The sequence below is a fragment of the Podarcis muralis genome, chromosome 1, assembly GCF_964188315.1.
Source record: "Podarcis muralis chromosome 1, rPodMur119.hap1.1, whole genome shotgun sequence".
Lineage (NCBI taxonomy): Eukaryota > Metazoa > Chordata > Lepidosauria > Squamata > Lacertidae > Podarcis > Podarcis muralis.
In genome coordinates this window covers 48,527,991-48,547,888 of record NC_135655.1, presented here as the reverse complement: position 1 = coordinate 48,547,888, position 19,898 = coordinate 48,527,991, and the positions used below count along the sequence as shown (strand labels likewise).

Sequence of the window (19,898 nt, the reverse complement as noted above, 5' to 3'; positions counted from 1 at the left end):
GGCCAAGCAAGCGGCAAGAGTCTTCATACCGTCAAGGAGCCAGGGAAGAAATAGAGCACATGTTCATGGCTCCATGGGGTAGATCCTTATTAGGATGTGCCTTGAGAGGGGTGGGTGGGGCCAGTTTGACAGGTGGGCAGGGCCAGCATCTCACAGGCAGCAAGATGCCTATAATGAAGGCCCCTGCCTTTGTTATAGCAGCTGTTTCAGATGGCAGCACTTGCAATGCCTTTTTTGGCAAAGCCCTTACCTGCCCCACACCTGGGGCAGGTAATGTATTACTCTGGGGCTAGGACAGGTGGATGTGGTTTGCCCAGAATAGTTTCACCGGCCGAAGTCAAGCGTAACCATCATTATTTTTGATGGTTGTCCCTAATTCTAGGCAGCTTACTGTGAGACTGCATTAGAAGGTGCTTCTCTGTTGTCAGTAAGCCCATTCCAGTGTTTCCCAGTGCTCTTTTTAGCTTATCTGCCACAAATTCTCACCGTTCAGGTCCCTTCGTAAATTCCCTGAGCTCTGCAAAACGTAGCTCTTATTGCCCATCCAGAAGTCAAATGTGTCAGTTTACACCGGGTTGTCAATCTGGTCCCTACCACCCACTAGTGGGCCTTTCAGGATTCTAGGTGGGCAGTAGGGGGTTCTATGCCACAAGTTGAATCCTCCTTCCATTGAGCACTGGTGGCGGTAACAAAAGTTTACTATCAAGAAAGATGCATTAGTGGGCGGTAGGTATAAAAAGGTTGACTACCCCTGGTTTCTAGCCACAACATTGAGGCTATTGGGTAAACCAGGGGTAGTCAACCTTTTTATACCTACCGCCCACTAATGCATCTTTCTCCATCATTTAATGGTTTTATACTTGGAGGAGAACTTGGGATTTATTCAGTGTGTTAAGCTAGGAATGTGTGAGATGCTAGCTTCTACCTTCTACTTGCATGGTTACTTTATGCTGTTGTTGCTTGCGTTGAATGTGTGCTGTGACTGAAATAAATAATGGAGTCCCAACGCAGTAGCTGACTGTTGCTCTTCTAGGAGGTCAACGTGTTCCCAGTAAAACATGTGGAAACTTAACCAGGGGGTCCGGCTCAAAGAGGAGGCACAGCCCGTCTCAAAGGCCAAAGCCAGGTGAGGTGAAGAAAATATAAGAAAACCTGCTCCCCTCTTTCAGAACTTCATGTCTGTGATTGTGGGGATTTGTGGGGCTGTGACCCATCCTGGTCTACAACTAGAGCATTATTATAAAAAACCAGACTGATTTTTCTTTTGTTGAAAAAAGAAAATTCAGTCTGTTTATCTATCTATCTATCTATCTATCTATCTATCTATCTATAGATATATAGATATACAGTGGTGCCCCGCAAGACGAACGCCTCGCAAGACGGAAAACCCGCTAGACGAAAGGGTTTTCCATTTTGGAGGCGCTTCGCAAAACGAATTTCCCTATGGGCTTCCTTTGCAAGACGAAAGCCCATAGGGAAATCTCCGGGATAGTGGGGAAGCGCAGCGCGTCTTCCCCACTGTCCTCGGACCTCCTCCAAAGGCTGGCGGCGGGCGGAGAGACCTCCTCCCGCCGCCAGCCTTCGTTTCTCCGCTATCCGGACGGCTTTTGAAGGCAGGCGGGGGGGAGCAAAAACTTTCGCCCCCCGCCCGCCTTCAGAAGAGGTCCTGGACCTCTTCTGAAGGCTGGTGGGGGGCGAAAGTCTTTGCTCCCCCCTGCCTGCCTTCCCGGGAGAGTGGAGAAACGCAGCGTGTTTCTCCGCTGTCCCAGACGGCTTTTGAAGGCAGGCGGGGGGGGGCAAAGACTTTCGCCCCCCACCCGCCTTCAGAAGAGGTCCTAGACCTCTTCTGAAGGCGGGTGGGGGGCGAAAGTCTTTGCTCCCCCTGCCTGCCTTCCCGGGAGAGCGGAGAAACGCAGCGTGTTTCTCCGCTGTCCCAGACTGCTTTTGAAGGCAGGCGGGGGGAAGCAAAGACTTTCGCCCCCCGCCCTCCTTCAGAAGAGGTCCTGGACCTCTTCTGAAGGCTGGCGGGGGCAAAAGTCTTTGTCCCCCCTGCCTGCCTTCCCGGGGGCTTTTAAATCGCCCCGGGACAGCGGAGAAGCCCTCCGCTGTCCCGGGGTTTTTTAAAATGCTGGGGGTGGGAAGAAAAGCCCTTGGTCCCCCCCCCCAGCCTTCAGAAGAGGTCGGGGGACAGACTGTCCCCGGACCTGGTCTGAAGTCGGTTTCCATAGGAACGCATTAATTGATTTTCAATGCATTCCTATGGGAAACCATGCTTCGCAAGACGGAAAAATCGCAAGACGACAAAACTTGCGGAACGAATTAATTTCGTCTTGCGAGGCACCACTGTATAGATATATAGATATATAGATATATAGATATATAGATATATAGATATATAGATATATAGATATATAGATATATAGATATATAGATATATAGATATAGATATATATAGATAAAAAAGCAAAATCCATTATTTATTGGAAAGTTTATGTGAATTTTATGGAAATTTAATAAAATATATCTTTAAAATATATATTAAAAAAACCGACTGTATAACTTTCAGTGTTCACTTTAGACTTGGGGCCAAAGAAAAACAAGTATCCCTATGTTGTAAGTGCTAGTCAGTGTCCTCTGTGTGAGAGAGAAGCCCCTCTGAGGCTTCCTCCCCAAGGCTTGATAAGCTATTCTTTTAATAACGATGAATGGCCAAACAAGCATATCAATGTTACTGGCTTCTCTCTTTCCATCATTCCCATGGAACCTGCAATAAAATGTTCTCAATTGCTTTGTGTGGCCAAAGTGTGTTCCGCAAACTGCTTGTTTTCTTCTTCAGGTCAGAAGAAGGGAACCTCAGACCCATCCCTGGCAAGCACAAGCAGTGAGTTAAGTCTCACCAGCACATCAGGTACAGGGCATCTTCCTTGGTCGCACTGCCATGCTTCGCTTGCCATGAAATGCCCCCTCCATGGTGGCATGACTACTGCCTGCTCATATGTCTTTCAAGAGCCAGGAGAAGAGGGTGGCAACACGAGAATGGGCCTTTTCTGCAGTGGTTCCCCATTTGTGGAATGCTCTCCTCAGGGAGGCTCACCTGGCACCTTCACTGCATATCTTTAGGTGCTAGGCAAAAACTGTTTCTCTATAACCAAGCCTTTGGCTGATTAAACAATGTATGGCCTATTAATTTGTGTTTGTAGGAGGGGATTAATATTCTTTGTTGTTGTTATATGCATTTTGTGTTTTCACCTTTGTGTTGTAAACCACCCTATCACCTTCAAAAGAAGCACCGTATATTAATAATAATAGAAGATATTCTTTATTTTCTCTTCTGAAATTCTGCTGAAGTGTTAATTTTTATTCTGTTGCAGCAATATAATTTTTAAGGGTTTTATTATTAATTTCTTTATCAACTGTTGGCCACCCTGGTTAAAAATGCTGGAGGGCAGCACATACATTAACATTTTTAACTTAATTAACTAAGTAAAAACCTTTTGAATGTTGTGCAATTACCCAAAAGCAGCAGGAATTGGCACCGACTGCTTACTTTGTGTACATCTTCCCCAGTTCAGGTTCAATAGTGATTACCTGATAACTGTTACATCTCCCACCCTCCACCTTCCCTCCATTTTTAGATGGAAGTGAGAGTTCACTAACTGGCTGCAGTGATGTAGAATACAGGATAAAGCCTCAACAGAGCTCCCTCATCCCAATGATGCTTTCCCCACCTGAATCTCTTCTTGTTGCCTGTATCTTGAGGGGTAACTACGTAGAAGCTCATCAGGTAACTCAATAGCCACTGCGTGGTGTTTGTTTTGAAAGTAGCTGGTTTCTCCTGGATGTTATCGTGCATCCATTATATGTTCAGAGCAGCCATGGGATTAATCTCCATGGTTTCTAGCTATTCTGTGCACATTCTGCATACTGACCCTGCATCTACAGTCTTGATGTGGCAAATGGCCCTCTCCCAGCCGTCTACTTCCTCCTCTGCCAGATCTAGTAGGGCTTTTTTTTTTTTAATGTTTAGGAAATTGATTGTTTTAAGTCTAGACTTCTTCCAGAAAAGATATTAGGGGCTTACTAATCCTTCTATATCTAAGATATGATTGCAAGTTAATAATTTCTTCATTTTTTTTAAAAAAAGATTTTGTTTACATAATAAAGGAAATTCCGTTTGGGACGGGAGAAGCAGGAGACACACAAATATTGGAAATGTGTTGGTCACCCATAGCCTGTCAGGGGTGGAAACCTGGTAGCAGTAGATTTATTTGCCTCACTGATCTTTCTAGAAAAATCTCTGGATCTATGCTGTGTTTCAATAGGAACTTCAGAAAAAGGAAAGAAGAGCTTGCCAGTTGAGGAGAATTTATCATTCTCCCCCCCCCAAAAAAAAGAACATCTGGAACATTGATTAAAAAATACTTCTCCCGCCTAATATGTACGTACGTGGTTTCTCTCAATTCCACAATGACAGGTGGCGATTATGTTTAGTTTGGAGGCGTCTTCTTCCTATGGTGAGCTGATATTCTTGGAGCGTTACCAAGAAGTGATCAAGGAGCTGGCAAAAGTGGAGCACAAGATTGAGCACCAGTCATCTGAGGGATCTGGAAACCTCAAACAGTCTGGAAGTGGCCGTTCAACACTGCAGGCCATTGGAAGTGCTGCAGCAGCAGGTGCAGACTTGGCTTTTGGCTTTAAAATTTGGAAAATGGGTGGGGGAGACAGACAGACAGACACACACACACACACACACACACACACACACACACACTGCACGGGTATGACTTTCAAGGGAATTAAACTGCAGCTTACTATATAATCTGCTTTGCGTCCCACCAAACTAAATACAGGCTATATACAACATAGGCTTAAAAATAAACAAACCCCCAACCCCTATCGATTTTTCTGCCTGCTGGGACTGCAAACATAGAGTGGGTGCAAGCAAGCCCCTGATGGGCTGCAGTCCAAAGCTGGCGGTCTGGATTTGGCTTGATGGGACGAAAGCTGTGCAGGCCTGTTGGAAATTCAGTGTCTCTCCCCACCCCCACTGCCCCGAAGGGTGTCTAAACAAAAAGATTGTCACAGATGTTCTCTAAAACTAATGCTGCAAGGGGAGTAGCTCAGCAAGAATTACTTTCCTTATGTTTGCGTCAGGCACTCTTAGTTGCAGCTCATTTTGTCACTTGTCTTCTGTCCCTCACTTTTTCCTGAGCACAGTAAAAGAGAGTGCTATAAAAGCATCACATAGCAGTTCAGAAACGAAAATGTTTTGCAGTATAAATAAAAAATGTTCTGTTTTGTTAATCATAGCAATAGAGTATGTGGGGACACACACACACAAAGTGGGGGCATGCTTACATAAGAGCGATGAGGGACAAATGAAAACATGCAAATAAGGAATCCATGTTGGTATTGGATACAGTGAGGGAATAAGCAGCCTCTGTTCTCTGCTCTGTCATCTAAAGCCATACTAAGCATGAAAGGGAGCTGTGCACTCCCAGTTTTGGACAAAAATGAGAGTGGAGCCTAGGGAGGGGTCTGATATATTCAGGACTGAAATCCCATGTTACCTTATAACTGTGGCCCCAAATCATTAATGAAGCTTTCTCTCTTGGTTTCCCAAGGTATGGTGTTCTACTCGATTTCGGATGTTACCAACAAGCTCCTTGCCCCTTCAGAAGGCCTTGTCCCTATGCTCCAAGAGAGCTTCTGGGCCAACAGTCTCCAGCTAGAGCATACAGACCCTCTGAGAAATGTTGTTGAGGGCCTCTGCCCCTCCGCTATGGCTCTCTTTGACTTGGCGTCTACTCAGTGCCACTTATGGAAAACCTGCAAGCAGCTCTTGGAGACAGCAGATAGGAAGTTGCACAACAGCCTTGAAACTAAGGGTAAGTTTCTCTCCTCTGTTTAGGTGCATTGACCTTGAAAAACAAAATGTTTAGCACTAAAAGTAACTACAACTACTATGGCCACCATAGACCTTGCATGTAATCCTGTCAGCATAATTAATTTCTCTCTCTCTCCTGTGTTTTCTTTCTTTGCCTTCTGCATCTGATACCAGGCCGAAGACTTGATTCTGTTCTCCAGGGCTTTCTTGGCATGAGGGGTTTCCCAGCAGTTCTTCAACAAATAAGTAAAATTATCAACACATCACAAGGGCAGCCTAAATCAGGTAACTGATTTAAACATCATTCATTCGCTTACACCTCGAGGACCGATTCTTGAGAGTCACCCCTGGGCTATAGATCTCCCTCCTAAGGTCAGCTCACCTGGCTTCCTCTCTGTTGCACATCGGCTGAAGGATGAAGACTTTGGGTTGCATCCTGTGGTGTTGCTCAGCTGACTGTAAGGCTTCCATCAGTGGAAAAGGGAGAGAAACATTTTTTGTGAATCCCTCTCCTCTTTGCTGCCCCCTCTCACACCTTACACCTGCTCATTCAGAGTAAGTTTAGGTGTGGGGCATCTTGAGGCTGGATGGCAAGGGGGAATAACTGAAAACCACTTCCTTCTCCATTCTGCCGATGGCAGCTTTAGCACCTTTACTCTTTTGGGAAGGCCTTCAACCTTTGACCGTCTGTTTTGCTGCACCTCAGTTCACTGACTTCATTTGACTGTTTGCTCTGTGAATTTAATGTTTGCATTTCCTGCTGCTGGTTTTAAACATTTTTTAAAAATGGGTATTTTATGTGGCTTTTATATTTTTGTTTGCTTGCGTGATTTCTTCTTACGATTGTGCGTGCTTGTTGTTCGCCACCGTGGAACATTAGGAAAGATGGATATAAATGTATTTAATTAACCTGAGCAAGAAGATAGGGAGAGATGCAGACCTACATTCAGTTAAGCTGGCTATGAGGATTTTGCCTGGGCTTGTGTCTGCATTAAAGTATTGCTTTAGGTATATTATCACAGAATCTTGGCCACGCTAGATATGCCTTGTATTGTCACTGCAGGGTCCCTTAGGAATCCTATGTTGCAGTGATTTCTGAGGGTAGCATATGATAACTGCTGATTTCAACAGAATCCCAAGGAAGGCTTGCTTGCTTTTCTCTAAATGGCAAGCTCTCAGCTATGGTTTTTCTTCAAGGCTGTACAGGAGAGAGTGTGCACAAAATGTCTTTTTGTTGTTGTTAATTGCTTGAAGTTGTTTCAAGTGTCAATATTCCATACATCTTGTGTAGGATAAAATAGGAATCAGCAGCTAGAGGCCCAAGGCCAAATCAGTTACTTGGAAAGTATCATTTGGGTCACTGGCTGTTAGTTGAGGGATGTGAACAGGATACCTGTGTGAAAGGACTTGTTGGCTATACACTTTGAATATATATATTGGCATGGGAGAGCAGTTTTACCACTGCCCATACTTTATTCAGAAGGACTCTCCATATTAGATTACGGCTACGAACTGTGTATTGAGTCTTCGTTCTGTTGTGAGTGTTGTTTCAGCAGTTGTTGTTGACTGCCCAACTGGTGGGCACCCCAGCAGGAAAAACCCTCACAAATATTGGTGCACATCAAGTGTGGGGAACATTTGACTCTCTGGATGTTGCTGAACTACTGCTCCCATCATCTCTGACTGTTGGCCATGCTGGCTGGGGCTGATGGGAGTTGTAGTTCAGCAATGTCTAGAGGGCCCGAGGTTCCCCACACCTGGTGTTCATGGAAGCTGAGTTCCAGATAGCAAAATTGAATATGTGAATCGGCCCTTGGAAACCAGAAAGAATCTAAGTTGGGAGTTTTAGTGATCCTGAGCTGATGCTTCAGAGAGCTGCTGCCAATCATTCGATGGTACTGGGCTAGATGGAGCAATGGTCTTATTCAATGCAAGACATCTGTCTGCATGATGCATTGACTCAGCTCAACAGTGAGCCTCAGTTATGCCACTTAGGCCCCTTCATGCGTCCTTCATATATCTATACCATATTTGAAACAACATTCAGATTTGGTATTAATTGACTCTTGCGTCTTGTTTCCCAACAGAAATCTCAGATGAGAAAATAAGCAGTCACTTCCACTGCAGCATTGCTGACCTCATGCAAACTTGTTACCCCGTCCTGACTGAGAACTGTATTACCAGCCAGATTGTTTTATCACAAGACTTTGACCAAATCCTTCAAAGACTGGCACATGTAGAAGAGTCTTCAGGTAAGTGTATTCATTAGTCTGTGTGTATCTTAATAACTATCTTAAAGTCAATCACTCAAACTTTTTTCTTGATTTGAACTACTGTACTTTTCCGTGCATAAGACAAGGTTTTTTAATTTTAAAATTATGTGAAAATAGGGGGTCGTCTCATACACGGATAGTGCATAGGGGGGACCTGGGATTGGTTGCTGCCACGAGCTGGAGTTTGTCAGCGGCTATTGGGCGTGTTATTGGTGGCTGCTGCAAGGGCTGTTTTGTTGATTAGCTGTTGCTGCAGCAACTGGGTGGGCGATTGGTGGCTTCTGCTGGCGAGGGGACAGACGATAGGTTGCTCTTGCAACGTGTGTGCGAGCGGCAGCATAGGTCAGGTGGGTGAGTGAGTTTCAGCAATTCCCCCCCGCAAAAAAAAAGCTCAACAACTCAGGCCAATCCTCCCTAAAAAAAGCTCAGCAACTCTGGTGTGAGGGAGTCCAAAGTAATGATGAAAAGATGCTAAATAACCAACGTTGTTTTATTAAATATGCCTTTGTATTGAAAAACCTTAATAAAAATATATTTTTTTAAAAAAAAAAAGCTCAGCAACTCTGGAAAAATATGGTAAGTGTTTCTCCATATTTAAATTTTAAATTTAGCCCCCAATTTTAGATTATTTGGAAAATTCTGAAATCATTCTTATTCAACATGAGTATATATTTCTAGGAAAATGTTAAATATTGGGTTCTTAAAAATTTACCCTGATCAAGTCATAAATACCTACCTCATAATCTGGTACAAAATAATGGATAAAAGTGCTTCTTAATTATTCCCATTTAACATTCTTAGATGTAAATTTTCCCCAAGACTTCACCTGCTGGTGGAAAGAATGTTTGTACCAAGACAGGCTGTTTATTTCTTATTTGCACATTGCATTTCTATCCCATATTTTTTTTCTCCAAGGAGCTCAGGGTGGCATTCACAGTTCAGCCCTTCTCATTTCATCCTCAGAAAACCCTGTGAGGTAGGTTAGGCTGAGAGGCAGAGACTGGCCCAAGGCCACCCAGTGAGCTTCATGGCTGAGTGGGGATTTAAACCCTAGTCTCTCAGGTCCTAGTTCAACACTCTCACCCTTATGCCACACTGGCTCTCACTTGAATGGAAAGGGTTATGTGGGATACGGAGAAATAAAGAGTGATTCTGTGTTCTTTGAGAGAGAGCATTTCACCTCTAATCTTTTTCTTTCTTTTTTGGTTTTAATAGATTCCAGAGGGAACCTGCTGGCCGCATTAGCAGAACAGACTTCTTTGAAACCTGCGGAATTGGAGGCACATCCCATTTCTAATCAGTTCAAACTCTTGCTGAGAACCCTGGAGCAACATGCTCAGACCCTGGAAGGGAGCCCTGTGCAAAACCTCTACGTGCAAACCTTCTTTGACTATATTAACAGGCTGGCTGCCGTTCTCCTCCGAAGCCTCACTCCAGAGCTAGGTGGGAGATCTCTCACCATTGAAACAAGCTAATCCACGTTTTAATTCAAGAAATATCAATATGGGTGGGGGAACTAGCTTCTTAACCTCAAGTGAGTTTCATGGCTGAGTGGGGATTTAAACCCTAGTCTCCCAGGTCCTAGTGGGTAACTTGACCTGTGCCTGTGTCACTGATTCTCTGCCTATGACTCCCTTTTTCTAAGGTAACCTATTTTGCATCTGTGCGGCAGAAACGGGAGCACTAAGAAGTTTGTTTCAAAAACATGCAGCATTGCTGCATACCAAGAGCAGATTTTAGGAGCATAGCGTGGAATCAAGTTGACATGACACTTTTACAATATCCTTTCTCTAATTCTAGATCAATCTACGGAGTTAAGAGTGGCAAACCCTTTCCTATTACTTCAGCAGAGTCCTCCCCATTTGCTGTCCCAGCTTTTGTTTGAGAGACAGGTTGCTCCTGACAGGTACTGACTTTCTTCAACGACGGGTGCTGGGCTGATGTAATGTGTACGATCAATATCAAACCTGGGTTTACCTTGTATACCACTCACTCTCTTTAAAGCAGCGCTTAGTGTACTGCTAAATTTATTGTACTTTCTGTTCCTCAATTGTGCAGGCTGTCTTTGCTGCTGGCCAAAGAAGAACTGAACCTAAATGTGCAAGAAGTGATCATCAGCTGCTGCTGTAAGGCATTGCCTCTGTGCTGTACCAGGCAAAGCAACCAGACCAGGATCCTTTTGACCAACATTAGTAGCCTGGCACACCTGCATGCCTATCACTGTCTGCCTGACGTGGAGGTGCCAGTCCACAATCCCGCCATGGACTCTGAGGACCTTTCTGGGCATCCTTCTCCCACTCTGCCTGACCAGAACCAGCACATGCTCACAGCTTCCACCCTCGCCTTCTTGAAATCTCAGTCAAAACTGACAGCTGCCGTGGCCTGTCTTAGTGTGTCGAAGGCTCAGAAGACCCCCAAGCAGGGCCTGTCGTGGATGGACTTTCGAGGCAAACGGGAAGTGCCCTTGTCTATGGAGCATGTTGCCAAGGAATGCGAAGCGCTGTTAAAGGAGTTTCCATTTCTGGAGAGCTTTCTTCTTGCCATGTGTGAGCCCCTTCAGGACCCTCAGGATGAGGGGAAAGGCTTGGCTAGTGCACTTTGTGGCAAGCCTTATGTGTCGTTGCTCTTCCTGGGGTTGCATTCTGTTATGGCTGTTGAGGTGTTGATGGAGAACTTTGAGCAAGCTCTCAGCACAGGGGACTGGCCCAGAGCCCTCCAGATCTTGAATCTCTGCAGCCAGGACACAGAAGAGCTAATCACCGTGCAGGATGCCGTACTCAGCTGTGCTGCTGCTGATGGTAAAGAAGGGATTATTTTTCTTGTAGAAATGGCACTTTGGGCTGCAGACCAGGAACTGACGACTCAGTCGTCTAGTTTTGGAAGGAAATGGAAAATGTGTTGAGGCACTTTGGATACAGTGACAAACCATAGTTTTGCCACTCAGTCTGAGACTTGGGCCCATGATGTTTCCTCTAGTTCAGGGGTTTCCAAACTGTAGTCCATGGACCAACCATGGTATACATGCTTCATTCAGTGGTGTGCAGGCTTCTGTGTGTGGCATTAAATGCGTTAAAAATGCATATTATTTTTATTGTATTCTTGTAGCGTCTTTCATTTTTTAAATATTTTATTGCATTTGGAATTCTATGGAATGCAGATTGCAATACAATAAAATGAAATACCAGAAACAAAAGTAATAAATGTAATTACAGCATAAAGCACCATTCGCTACAGTTGCTGTGGCAGACATAAAAATCATTAGGTGCTCCACCAAGACCATCAGCAGTTTTTAAGTGGTCCATGCGTGGAAAGGTTTGGAAACCATTGCTCTGGTAGCCCTGGAGCTGGAAACATCTGATAAGCTGGCCTGCCTGAGAGTAGGGTGGAGGTAGAGTAGAAATAGAAAAAGCAGCAATAGTCATGTTATTCCCCCAACTGTGGTTCTATACAGAGGGGGAAGAGGCAGGCTGTAGCTCAGTGGGCAGAGCACATGCTTTGCATTCAGAAGGTCCCAGATCCAGTGACCAGCATCTCCAGATAAAGCTGGGAAAGACTCCTGCCTGAAACCCTGGAAAGAGGGTCTGATTCAGTATAAGGCAGCCTTTGGTTTCCTAATGTCATTGCTGCTACCCTGCTTTGCGTCACCTTCATCCTCTGCAGCTAAAGCATACAGTACTCTAAAGCCAAGCTTCAAATCTCTGGTGTATTCTTCCTTTCCAGGTAAGGATGGTTGGCAATACCTGTTCCGAGTGAGAGATGCCTTGCTGAGGAGCAGGTTGGCCCTGCGCTGTCTGGATAACTGGCCCTTGGAGGCTTGTCTAGAAATCTTGGCTTATTGTGCCTGCGACCCTGAGGTGCCCGAAGAACTCAGATCTGAGCTGAAGAGCAAAACAAGAGAGCTTCAGGTTTATCAAAAGGTAATAAATCATTTTATTTGGGGGTAGAATATTTCTCCCAGATTTTTTGGCATTTTTCGGCTGCTGGGTTATATAAAGGCAATGATATGTCTTTCTGGTCTTTTGGCAGCAGACCATTTGTAATTTAGAATAATTCCTGGTTCAGTTGTTTGCCTTAGTCCTTTTTAAAAGTAGAGAGAGAGATTGCTGAAGGGGCTGTTCAGTTATATTTGTTTTATTTTGTCAGATTCTAAGTCTACAAGATGTCACACTCTGGCATGACTGGCAGGACCTGAAAAGAGCCTGCACTGATGACCCCCAAACCATTGTAGGAGTGATTTTGGAGGCAAAGGTAGGCTATATTTTGTGTGTGTTTCCTCCCTTGGAAGCTTGATCCTGCACAATACGTAATTTCCCCCAGATTCTCCCCCAAGCCCAGAGTCCCATCTAGTCCCACATCCAATTTTCTCGCAATGGCTAACTGGTGACTTCTGACAAATCCACAGTTGGGGTTTTCTTTCCTAGTCATGCTGTAGAAAGGAACTGCACTTTTCACATCCATTGTTTCCTTGCCTAGCAGAGGAACAACTTTCTACAAATAAATTGGTTGGTCTTGCAGAAAGCTCTTCTCATCTAAGGTTTTCCAGATTTCCAGTATCAGAGTGATGGCAATACAAGAAAGAGCTGTTTGTCTTTATCCTAGGATCATGAATTATGTGAAGAATGGGGGAACTTGTATCCTGTTCCTAGAGATGATTTGATCAATCTTCACCAAGAGCATCTCCTTCATTTGTTGGAAATGGGAGACACAGAAAAGGCTTTGCAGGTAACTGCTTTGTTTTCTCTGATTTATCCTCCTCCAAAATCATCTTAAATCTTAAAGATGTCAGTAACGGGACGCTTTGCACATTAGGGAGGAAAATGATTTCCTGTATTCAGTGGGTGTCTCCTGTGGGTGGCTGTGTCTGAGCAAATGACAAGCATGTGCCCAGGAGCCTTTGGCAAATTATGGTTCCTGTGGACACAAATCCATCTCCCTTCCATGTATGACACTTGTTTGTTGTAGAGTCATATGGTGTACAAGCAGGAAGGCCTCCTTCTTGTAGCCCTGCTCAGCAGCCTTCATCATAAAATGAGCAGCCATTTGCTAGGTCCCAATGTGCTTGGAATGTTTTTAGTTGTATTTTCTGCCTCATTATCTGTATTTCCTGTATTGTGATTGATATATTTGTTTGGTGCTGCCGTGAAAACCTAGCCTCATAAAGTGCAGTGTAGAGCTGTGTTAAACAGATAATTTTAGGTTGCAGATGTCTTCAGCTGGCAGTGTGAAATTATTTTATGATCTGAATTAACTCTCGATTGTTCACTTTCTTTGTAGCTCTTGCAAAGGATAGAAGACCCAGACATTCAGCTGGTCATAAGTGAACAGTGTCTTGATAAACATCCCAGCCTGGCAGCTTCTCATTTCCTTGCAGATTATCTCACCACACACTTCTACAAACACTTAACAATTATGCGCCATAATGAAATTCAGGCCCTTTATATGGGATCAAAGGTAAGCAGATGTGAAATTTGCAACTGCATTGCTGGGTTTTGGGGTTCTTCTCTCAAGTAACCCTTTCAGGGTTGGGTTTTTAAAAAAATAATAATAATCAGGCATTATATAAATTTTATGAAATAAATAAATTTTGTTTCTCTTCTGTTTCTACATCCAAGGTCTTACTGACTCTTCCTGAGCCTTACCGTGCTAACTACTCTCACCTGTCCTGCAAGCCACTGCTCATGTTGGAGCAGCTCTTGATGAACATGAAGGTGGATTGGGTAGCTGTGGCTGTACAGACACTGCACCAGCTCTTGGTTGGGCAAGAGATAGGCTTTACGGTAGAAGACATTGATGCCTTGCTCTCCAAGTATGCTGGGAAAGCCCTTGACTTCCCTTTCTCGTTAAAAGAGAAAAGATCAGGTGACTTGCTTTTGGAGATCTCTAATCAGTGAAGATGTTCCATGTGCTCTTTAACCAAACATGACAGATTCTCAGCTGGTAAGGCAGATTGGATTCAAGCCAAATCCACCTTATCGCTTTGGGTTCTGTGACCCCATGGTTTTGGCTTGCGACTTAATTGAAAAGCCCCTGTGCTGCTCCACTTCTTCTCCTGTTTCCCTTAATGCCACACAGTGCAGTACTACTAATGTGTTTTACTGACCGTGGATGTGGAGCCTGCATTCAAAGGGCATAAGGCAGTGAACCAAGCCCCTTACTTCTTCCGGCTCAACTTTTTGTATATTTTTAAGATGGTGTAGTCAAAAGAGTTGAGGAAAAAGAACATTAGAAGGCCTAGTATCCCTATGTTTCTAAATATCCGTATTGTTCTCCTTTTGCTTAGATGCAAAAGTCTGAACCTTCTTGTGCATGCCATTGGGTTAGTAAATTGCTTGCACAAAAACTGTAGTCACTTGAATCACATGTGCTGATCCAGTTTTGGATGAATCATTCTAATCTTCTTTGCCGCAGATAAAAATGGTTTTCTCTTTTGCCTTTAGATTCTGTGATTCAGATGCAGGAGAATTTGTGTCGGGGATCCGAGTCTGATACGTTGTCTAAATCAGAATCGACGGAACAGTTTCCAGTTAATTCTCCTGGTGAGAGAAGGTCTAAGGGCTGGATGTTGTGTTCATACTTGTGTTTTTCTCTTAAATCTGCTTTCTGCTGTAGTAGTTTAAAAAATAATAATTTCTGGGTGGGATTCAATGGATGAGCCCCACCAAAAGCTCATACAAGAACTTCTACTAGCACATCCTTTGCATTGCCTTGTCACTGAAGGGTAGCAGTGATTGATTTGAGGCTTTTACTTACAATCGAGTGGTATATACATTTTATGAAATAAATAAATATAATAATTCAATTCTCCATTTTTTGGTTTTGTTTCTTATTTATCATCAAGATGCAACGCATTCTTCCAGCATGAGAGAGAGAAGCCTGCAGCAAACTGTGTCCCCAGAGGAGTTTGTGCCACCAGAGAAGCCCCCACCAAAACAGCAATGGATTCCCGATGAGACTGAAGTCACCTGCATGGTCTGCAAAACGGAACGTTTTACTATGGTGAGGAACCCCCAAGGCCATACTTGACATGTAACTGGAACACTTGGAACGGGTGTGTCTGCCGTTGGCTCTTTGGGCAGCTTGCTGCACTTCTGTCAGTCGTATTTGCTACTGTACCCAAAAGATCCAAATGGCGGTGGGTCTTGAACGGGTTAAATGGTAACCACTGAAATGCTATTGCTCCCTTAAAGGTTCCTCTTTGTGTCTCAGTTTAATAGACGACATCACTGCAGACGCTGCGGGAGGCTGGTGTGCAGCTCGTGTTCAACCAAGAAAATGACTGTGGAAGAGTGCAGGGAAAACCCAGCTCGTGTTTGTGACCAGTGCTACAATTATTACAACAAGGAGGGCTCAGAGGACTTGCCCCCTGAGGCAGAAATGTGTGTAAACAATCTTTCCCCATTTTTTGTATCTGGAATGCTAGCCTTCAATATCAACTAGTGAATCATTTTAGTGTTTCTTGTGGGTCTTCCCCTGAGAGTTTCAATGAGGAGGAAAAGTCTCTGTTTCTAGTTCCTGCTGTTCCTGTTTCTAGTTCCAACAGTGGGACTATGGGTGGGGCTTCAGAGTTTGATTTAATGCTATGAAAACACTTGCTTTACTGAACTTCACTTTTTGACGCATGTTTGAATAGGTATGAAGCAGCATTGTTTTTCTCTTTTCATAGTACAAAAGTGGAGGATCAGGACCAAGAAGAAGGTGAGGAGATTTGCATTTTGCTGGCATGTATTACAGGACTGACTTCACAGTCAACGTTGCTTGTGGACAACATGGGCAAGGCCTGAAGCATCTTCAAAGGCGTAACAAATACATAGTGGCATGAGCTTTCTAATGTGTTGCTGCACACAGCTACTTTCTTTAAGAGAACAGGGATTTGTTCTAACTCAGCCAAATTACTTGCTGGAAAACATGGCAAGATTTGGAAGCCACAATGTGTTGTCATGACAGGCTAGAGGACTCCTTGGGCTATTTGCCCTTGGGACTCCCCAACCCCTCACCCATGCCCTATCTTTTAGTAATGTTGTAGTTCAAGGGTGAGAAACCTTTTTTGGAACTGAAGGCCACATTACTCTGGTGTAAAGCTGATGGAACATGGTTCTGGTAGTGAACAGGGTCAGACAACCCCCTTTCCTTTATCCATGGAAACAGGTGCCTGTATTTAATTTCAAATCATTCAAGTTTCTCTTTGTTTTCTTCGTAGACTTTTACAAAGTTGGTTAGAAAAGCTTTGTCTGCCCTTATGGTGCGCAAGGCAGAAACAACTCAGTCATCCCAGAAGAAGTGTAAGCTTAGAGTTATTCAAGGTCTTAAACTTCAAAATGTATAGCATTCTGAAAATCGTATGCATGCAGTTTCAAATTTGCAAGGACTGTCCCCCCCCCCCCATATTGACAGAGAACAGAAGTGCACTGAGCCAGTTCCCCACTTTGCTTTAATCATCTTTTCAAAGGAAGGAGCTGCAATTCGTACACAACATCCATGTCTTTTCCCTTACCTGCTATAGAGCTGATGGTTGGCAGCCCCTGGAAGCAGGGTTCCCCTTTCCTGCTGTAGTTGCACCCTGCTTCACAGACCCTTTACTGAGCAGGGGTCAGAATAGATGTCTGATTCCAAATTGTAACATGTGACTTCTTGTCCTGATTTCTTGTGTGTTCTGTCAACGGCAGTTGCGTCCTCCGATAATGAATGCTCAGATTACTCTGCAGTGGTGCAAATACCCAAAATAACAGAACTCGAGTGGCTTCTTTCTTTGAGGGAAGAGGAGAATGAAATTGTGCGCACTGAGTTTTATTATGAGCAGGTAAGTGTATGCTCTAAAAGGGGGAAGTGGACTTCCGATATGGCACATGATAGGGCAAGCAAGGAAAAGTTGGCAGCGGGGCAGAAAAGAAGAATAGGAAACCAGTGGGGAGAGAAGATAGAAAAGAAATTGAGAAATGGAACCGAAGAACACCAGGGAGGGAGAAAAGATCCAGATGACATCCCTGGGCTTTGGGGAAACAGTTCTGTTATATTGCATAAATAGTAGTGAGGGAACACAAGGAAGTGCAGCTGCAGGACTCTTTCCCCGCTCCACTCCAATGCATCATCTACTGGAGCACTGGGATAATTGGTGTACACTCCTTGCTCTAGCAAGTGAATGAGGTGGTGTTCATTTGTGACAGATTAGCACAGAGAATGAAGAAAATAAGCGGGCTGGGCACTTCTGTCTTTTCCTTTGAGTGGGTTCCTGCTTCGTGATAGCAGTTTACATGGTAGCACTTCTTTGTAAGATGATTTGCTTCTCTAATTAGAAGCTAAAACTTGCATTTTAGCAGCCTGAAGATCTTCTGTTACAGCTTAGTATGTTGCGCATGTGGACCCTATACAGTTCAGATGTAAGTTCCCCTGTGGACAGGGTTGCAGTCAATGCTAATAAATTGGATATTGTACTCTGTGCTGGCAGTAGTGGTGCCGGGAAGGGGGCCATATTGTGCTGCCTGCCTTTTGGGACATGGTTATTGGGTCTCTTATGGTAAGCTGCTGTACTTCCACTACTATGAGCTTACTATACATCTGGTCAACGTAGCAGGGGTCAACAGACTCTTCTATCTCTTTGAGTTTTATAGTGAAGAATATTGTTCTGCTCCTGTCTTTTTGGCTGAGTACACTTTAGCTCTTCAGCTGCAGCCTGCAGGTGGAATCACAATTACCTCTGCCTTTCCCTTGCCTCTCCTAATGTTCAGGCACCCAGTGCTTCCTTGTGTATTGCCATCTTCAATCTCCATTCAGACAGCGTAGCCTGTGGTCACCAGTTGATAGATCACTGCTGCAAGCTTTCTCGAGGGCTGACAAACCCCGAAGTGGATGCTGGCCTCCTCACGGATATCATGAAACAACTGCTCTTCAGTGCCAAAATGATGTTTGTAAAAGCTGGGATGAGCCAAGATTTAGCTCTCTGTGACAGGTAAGTGGTCTGCTGTTCTCCTGAGATGCCTTCCCAAAGTAGTCAGACATGCCTGGCTCATGTTGAGGGGGATGCAGCAGAAAGTGGTCTATAGCAGAGACTGAAACATTTATATAAGGACTGGGCTGAATTTTTCACAGTTTGGTGGATCCCAGTGTGTGTGCTGCCTCTAACTTTTGTATCTTATTTTAACTCCACCAACAGCTACATCAGCAAAGTCGACGTGCTACATATTTTAGTCACTGCTTCATATCGTCGTGTTCCCTGTCTGGATCAGATATTGGAGCCTACAGCAGTTACAAGGCTAAGAAATCAGCTTTTGGAAGCAGAATACTATCAGCTAGCCGTAGAGGTAATGCATGGGGAGAGAATCAGCTCTGGAGTACAGCCTCAGGGCTCCTTCAAATCATTGCTCTGTTCTTGCACAGAGATTGCCTTCATTTAGAGAACACAAATATTGGGGTGTTTGAACTTCAACTTGAAGCATCTCTTCCCTCACAAAGACACCTATTAGCCTTTTGGGCTTGGTTCTGTGTTTTATAAAATATAGAAAACCAATGCTTGGGTTGGTTTTTTTTTAAAAAAAACTACTATATAATTAGTAGATTAATCAACTAAGCATTTGTTGATTAATTGATACAGGTCAGCTTTTATTGGTGGGGCTGGGATTTGAAGACATGCTTAATTTGGGAACTGTTTGGTTCTATTGTAGCTGTAATAGGAAATTTTTAAAAACACACTAGGCATGGTCTTTGTTTCTAAGAGTATATATTAATATTTCTTAAATTCTTAATATCTGAAAATGTACCTTCTCAGTATTGTGACAAATGCACTCCAATAAAACTGCTAATAGTGACCACAATAGTGTACAATAGTAATAGGCCAATAGTGTTCAGCTCTGATTAAAGGTAAAGGGACCCCTGACCATTAGGTCCAGTCACGGATGACTCTGGGGTTGTGGCGCTCATCTCACTTTATTGGCCAAGAGAGCCGGCATACAGCTTCCGGGTCATGATTACTGCAGCTCAAAAATAATACTGTAGAGCTAGAAAAACTTCAGAGTTAGGAAAGAGCAACAAAAGTGAGCAGGTAGACATTGCAATTGCACGTGTGTACATTTTTTTTCTTCAGAAAACAAAAGATGACTATGGAAGACTAAGGGGGAGATTATCTCATATTTTGGTGACTGTTTTCAATAACTTGTTCATTTTAGGTTTCCACGAAGACTGGCCTGGATCCAGGTGGGGCATGGCATGCCTGGGGCATGGCATGTCTTAAAGCTGGCAACCTCTCTGCCGCCAGAGAGAAATTCAGCCGGTGCCTAAAGCCACCTCTTGACTTGAACCAGCTAGACTCAGGCTCAAGACTGGCCCAAGATGTGATACAGTACCTGGAGTCCACAGTGAAGCCCATTATCTCAGTGGTAAGAATCCAGTCTTCCTCCTTCCTCAACAGCTGGTCTCCTGAGGTAGATTTAAGCTACAGCTACAGCCAGAACATTAAACATGCTAGGGTATTGGTATTCAGTGCTATTTTTCTAGAAAAAGAGGTGCTGGAACTCACCATGAACGCCTCCCTCATTCTCTTAGAAGGGCCATGGCTGGGCACCCTGAGAGTGCCGGAACTGAGTTCAGTATTTCCAGCTAAAAAAAAGGTCCTGTTTGTATTTAATCTGGGACCAAGTTATCTCTGTGATTGCCTATGTCCACATTATTCTCCCCAAACCTTGAGTGATGGCATCTAAAGACCTGCTGCCCACCATAACTCAGATCCAAGTGATAGGCTTTTGGACTAC

At 44.1% G+C, this 19,898-nt stretch overlaps 1 protein-coding gene across 5 annotated transcripts in view; it reads left to right on the top strand.

Annotated features, from left to right (window-relative positions):
* Positions 1-19,898, top strand: part of ZFYVE26 (zinc finger FYVE-type containing 26) — a 44,296-nt gene that overhangs the window by 12,820 nt on the left and 11,578 nt on the right. For 4 of the 5 annotated variants that reach the window (XM_077927983.1, XM_077927988.1, XM_028725580.2 and 1 more), the window contains 23 exons: positions 1,034-1,126; positions 2,837-2,908; positions 3,636-3,784; positions 4,475-4,673; positions 5,625-5,888; positions 6,062-6,172; positions 7,975-8,139; positions 9,376-9,603; positions 9,961-10,066; positions 10,219-10,958; positions 11,881-12,077; positions 12,304-12,408; positions 12,760-12,882; positions 13,435-13,611; positions 13,773-14,019; positions 14,598-14,696; positions 14,999-15,156; positions 15,367-15,536; positions 15,824-15,855; positions 16,824-16,957; positions 17,883-18,103; positions 18,308-18,455; positions 19,317-19,526. In XM_077927983.1, the coding sequence (XP_077784109.1) occupies positions 1,034-1,126; positions 2,837-2,908; positions 3,636-3,784; positions 4,475-4,673; positions 5,625-5,888; positions 6,062-6,172; positions 7,975-8,139; positions 9,376-9,603; positions 9,961-10,066; positions 10,219-10,958; positions 11,881-12,077; positions 12,304-12,408; positions 12,760-12,882; positions 13,435-13,611; positions 13,773-14,019; positions 14,598-14,696; positions 14,999-15,156; positions 15,367-15,536; positions 15,824-15,855; positions 16,824-16,957; positions 17,883-18,103; positions 18,308-18,455; positions 19,317-19,526 (4,148 nt within the window). The remainder of the gene's footprint in view (positions 1-1,033; positions 1,127-2,836; positions 2,909-3,635; positions 3,785-4,474; positions 4,674-5,624; positions 5,889-6,061; positions 6,173-7,974; positions 8,140-9,375; positions 9,604-9,960; positions 10,067-10,218; positions 10,959-11,880; positions 12,078-12,303; positions 12,409-12,759; positions 12,883-13,434; positions 13,612-13,772; positions 14,020-14,597; positions 14,697-14,998; positions 15,157-15,366; positions 15,537-15,823; positions 15,856-16,823; positions 16,958-17,882; positions 18,104-18,307; positions 18,456-19,316; positions 19,527-19,898) is intronic. The other variant, XM_077927992.1, reaches the window with a different exon arrangement.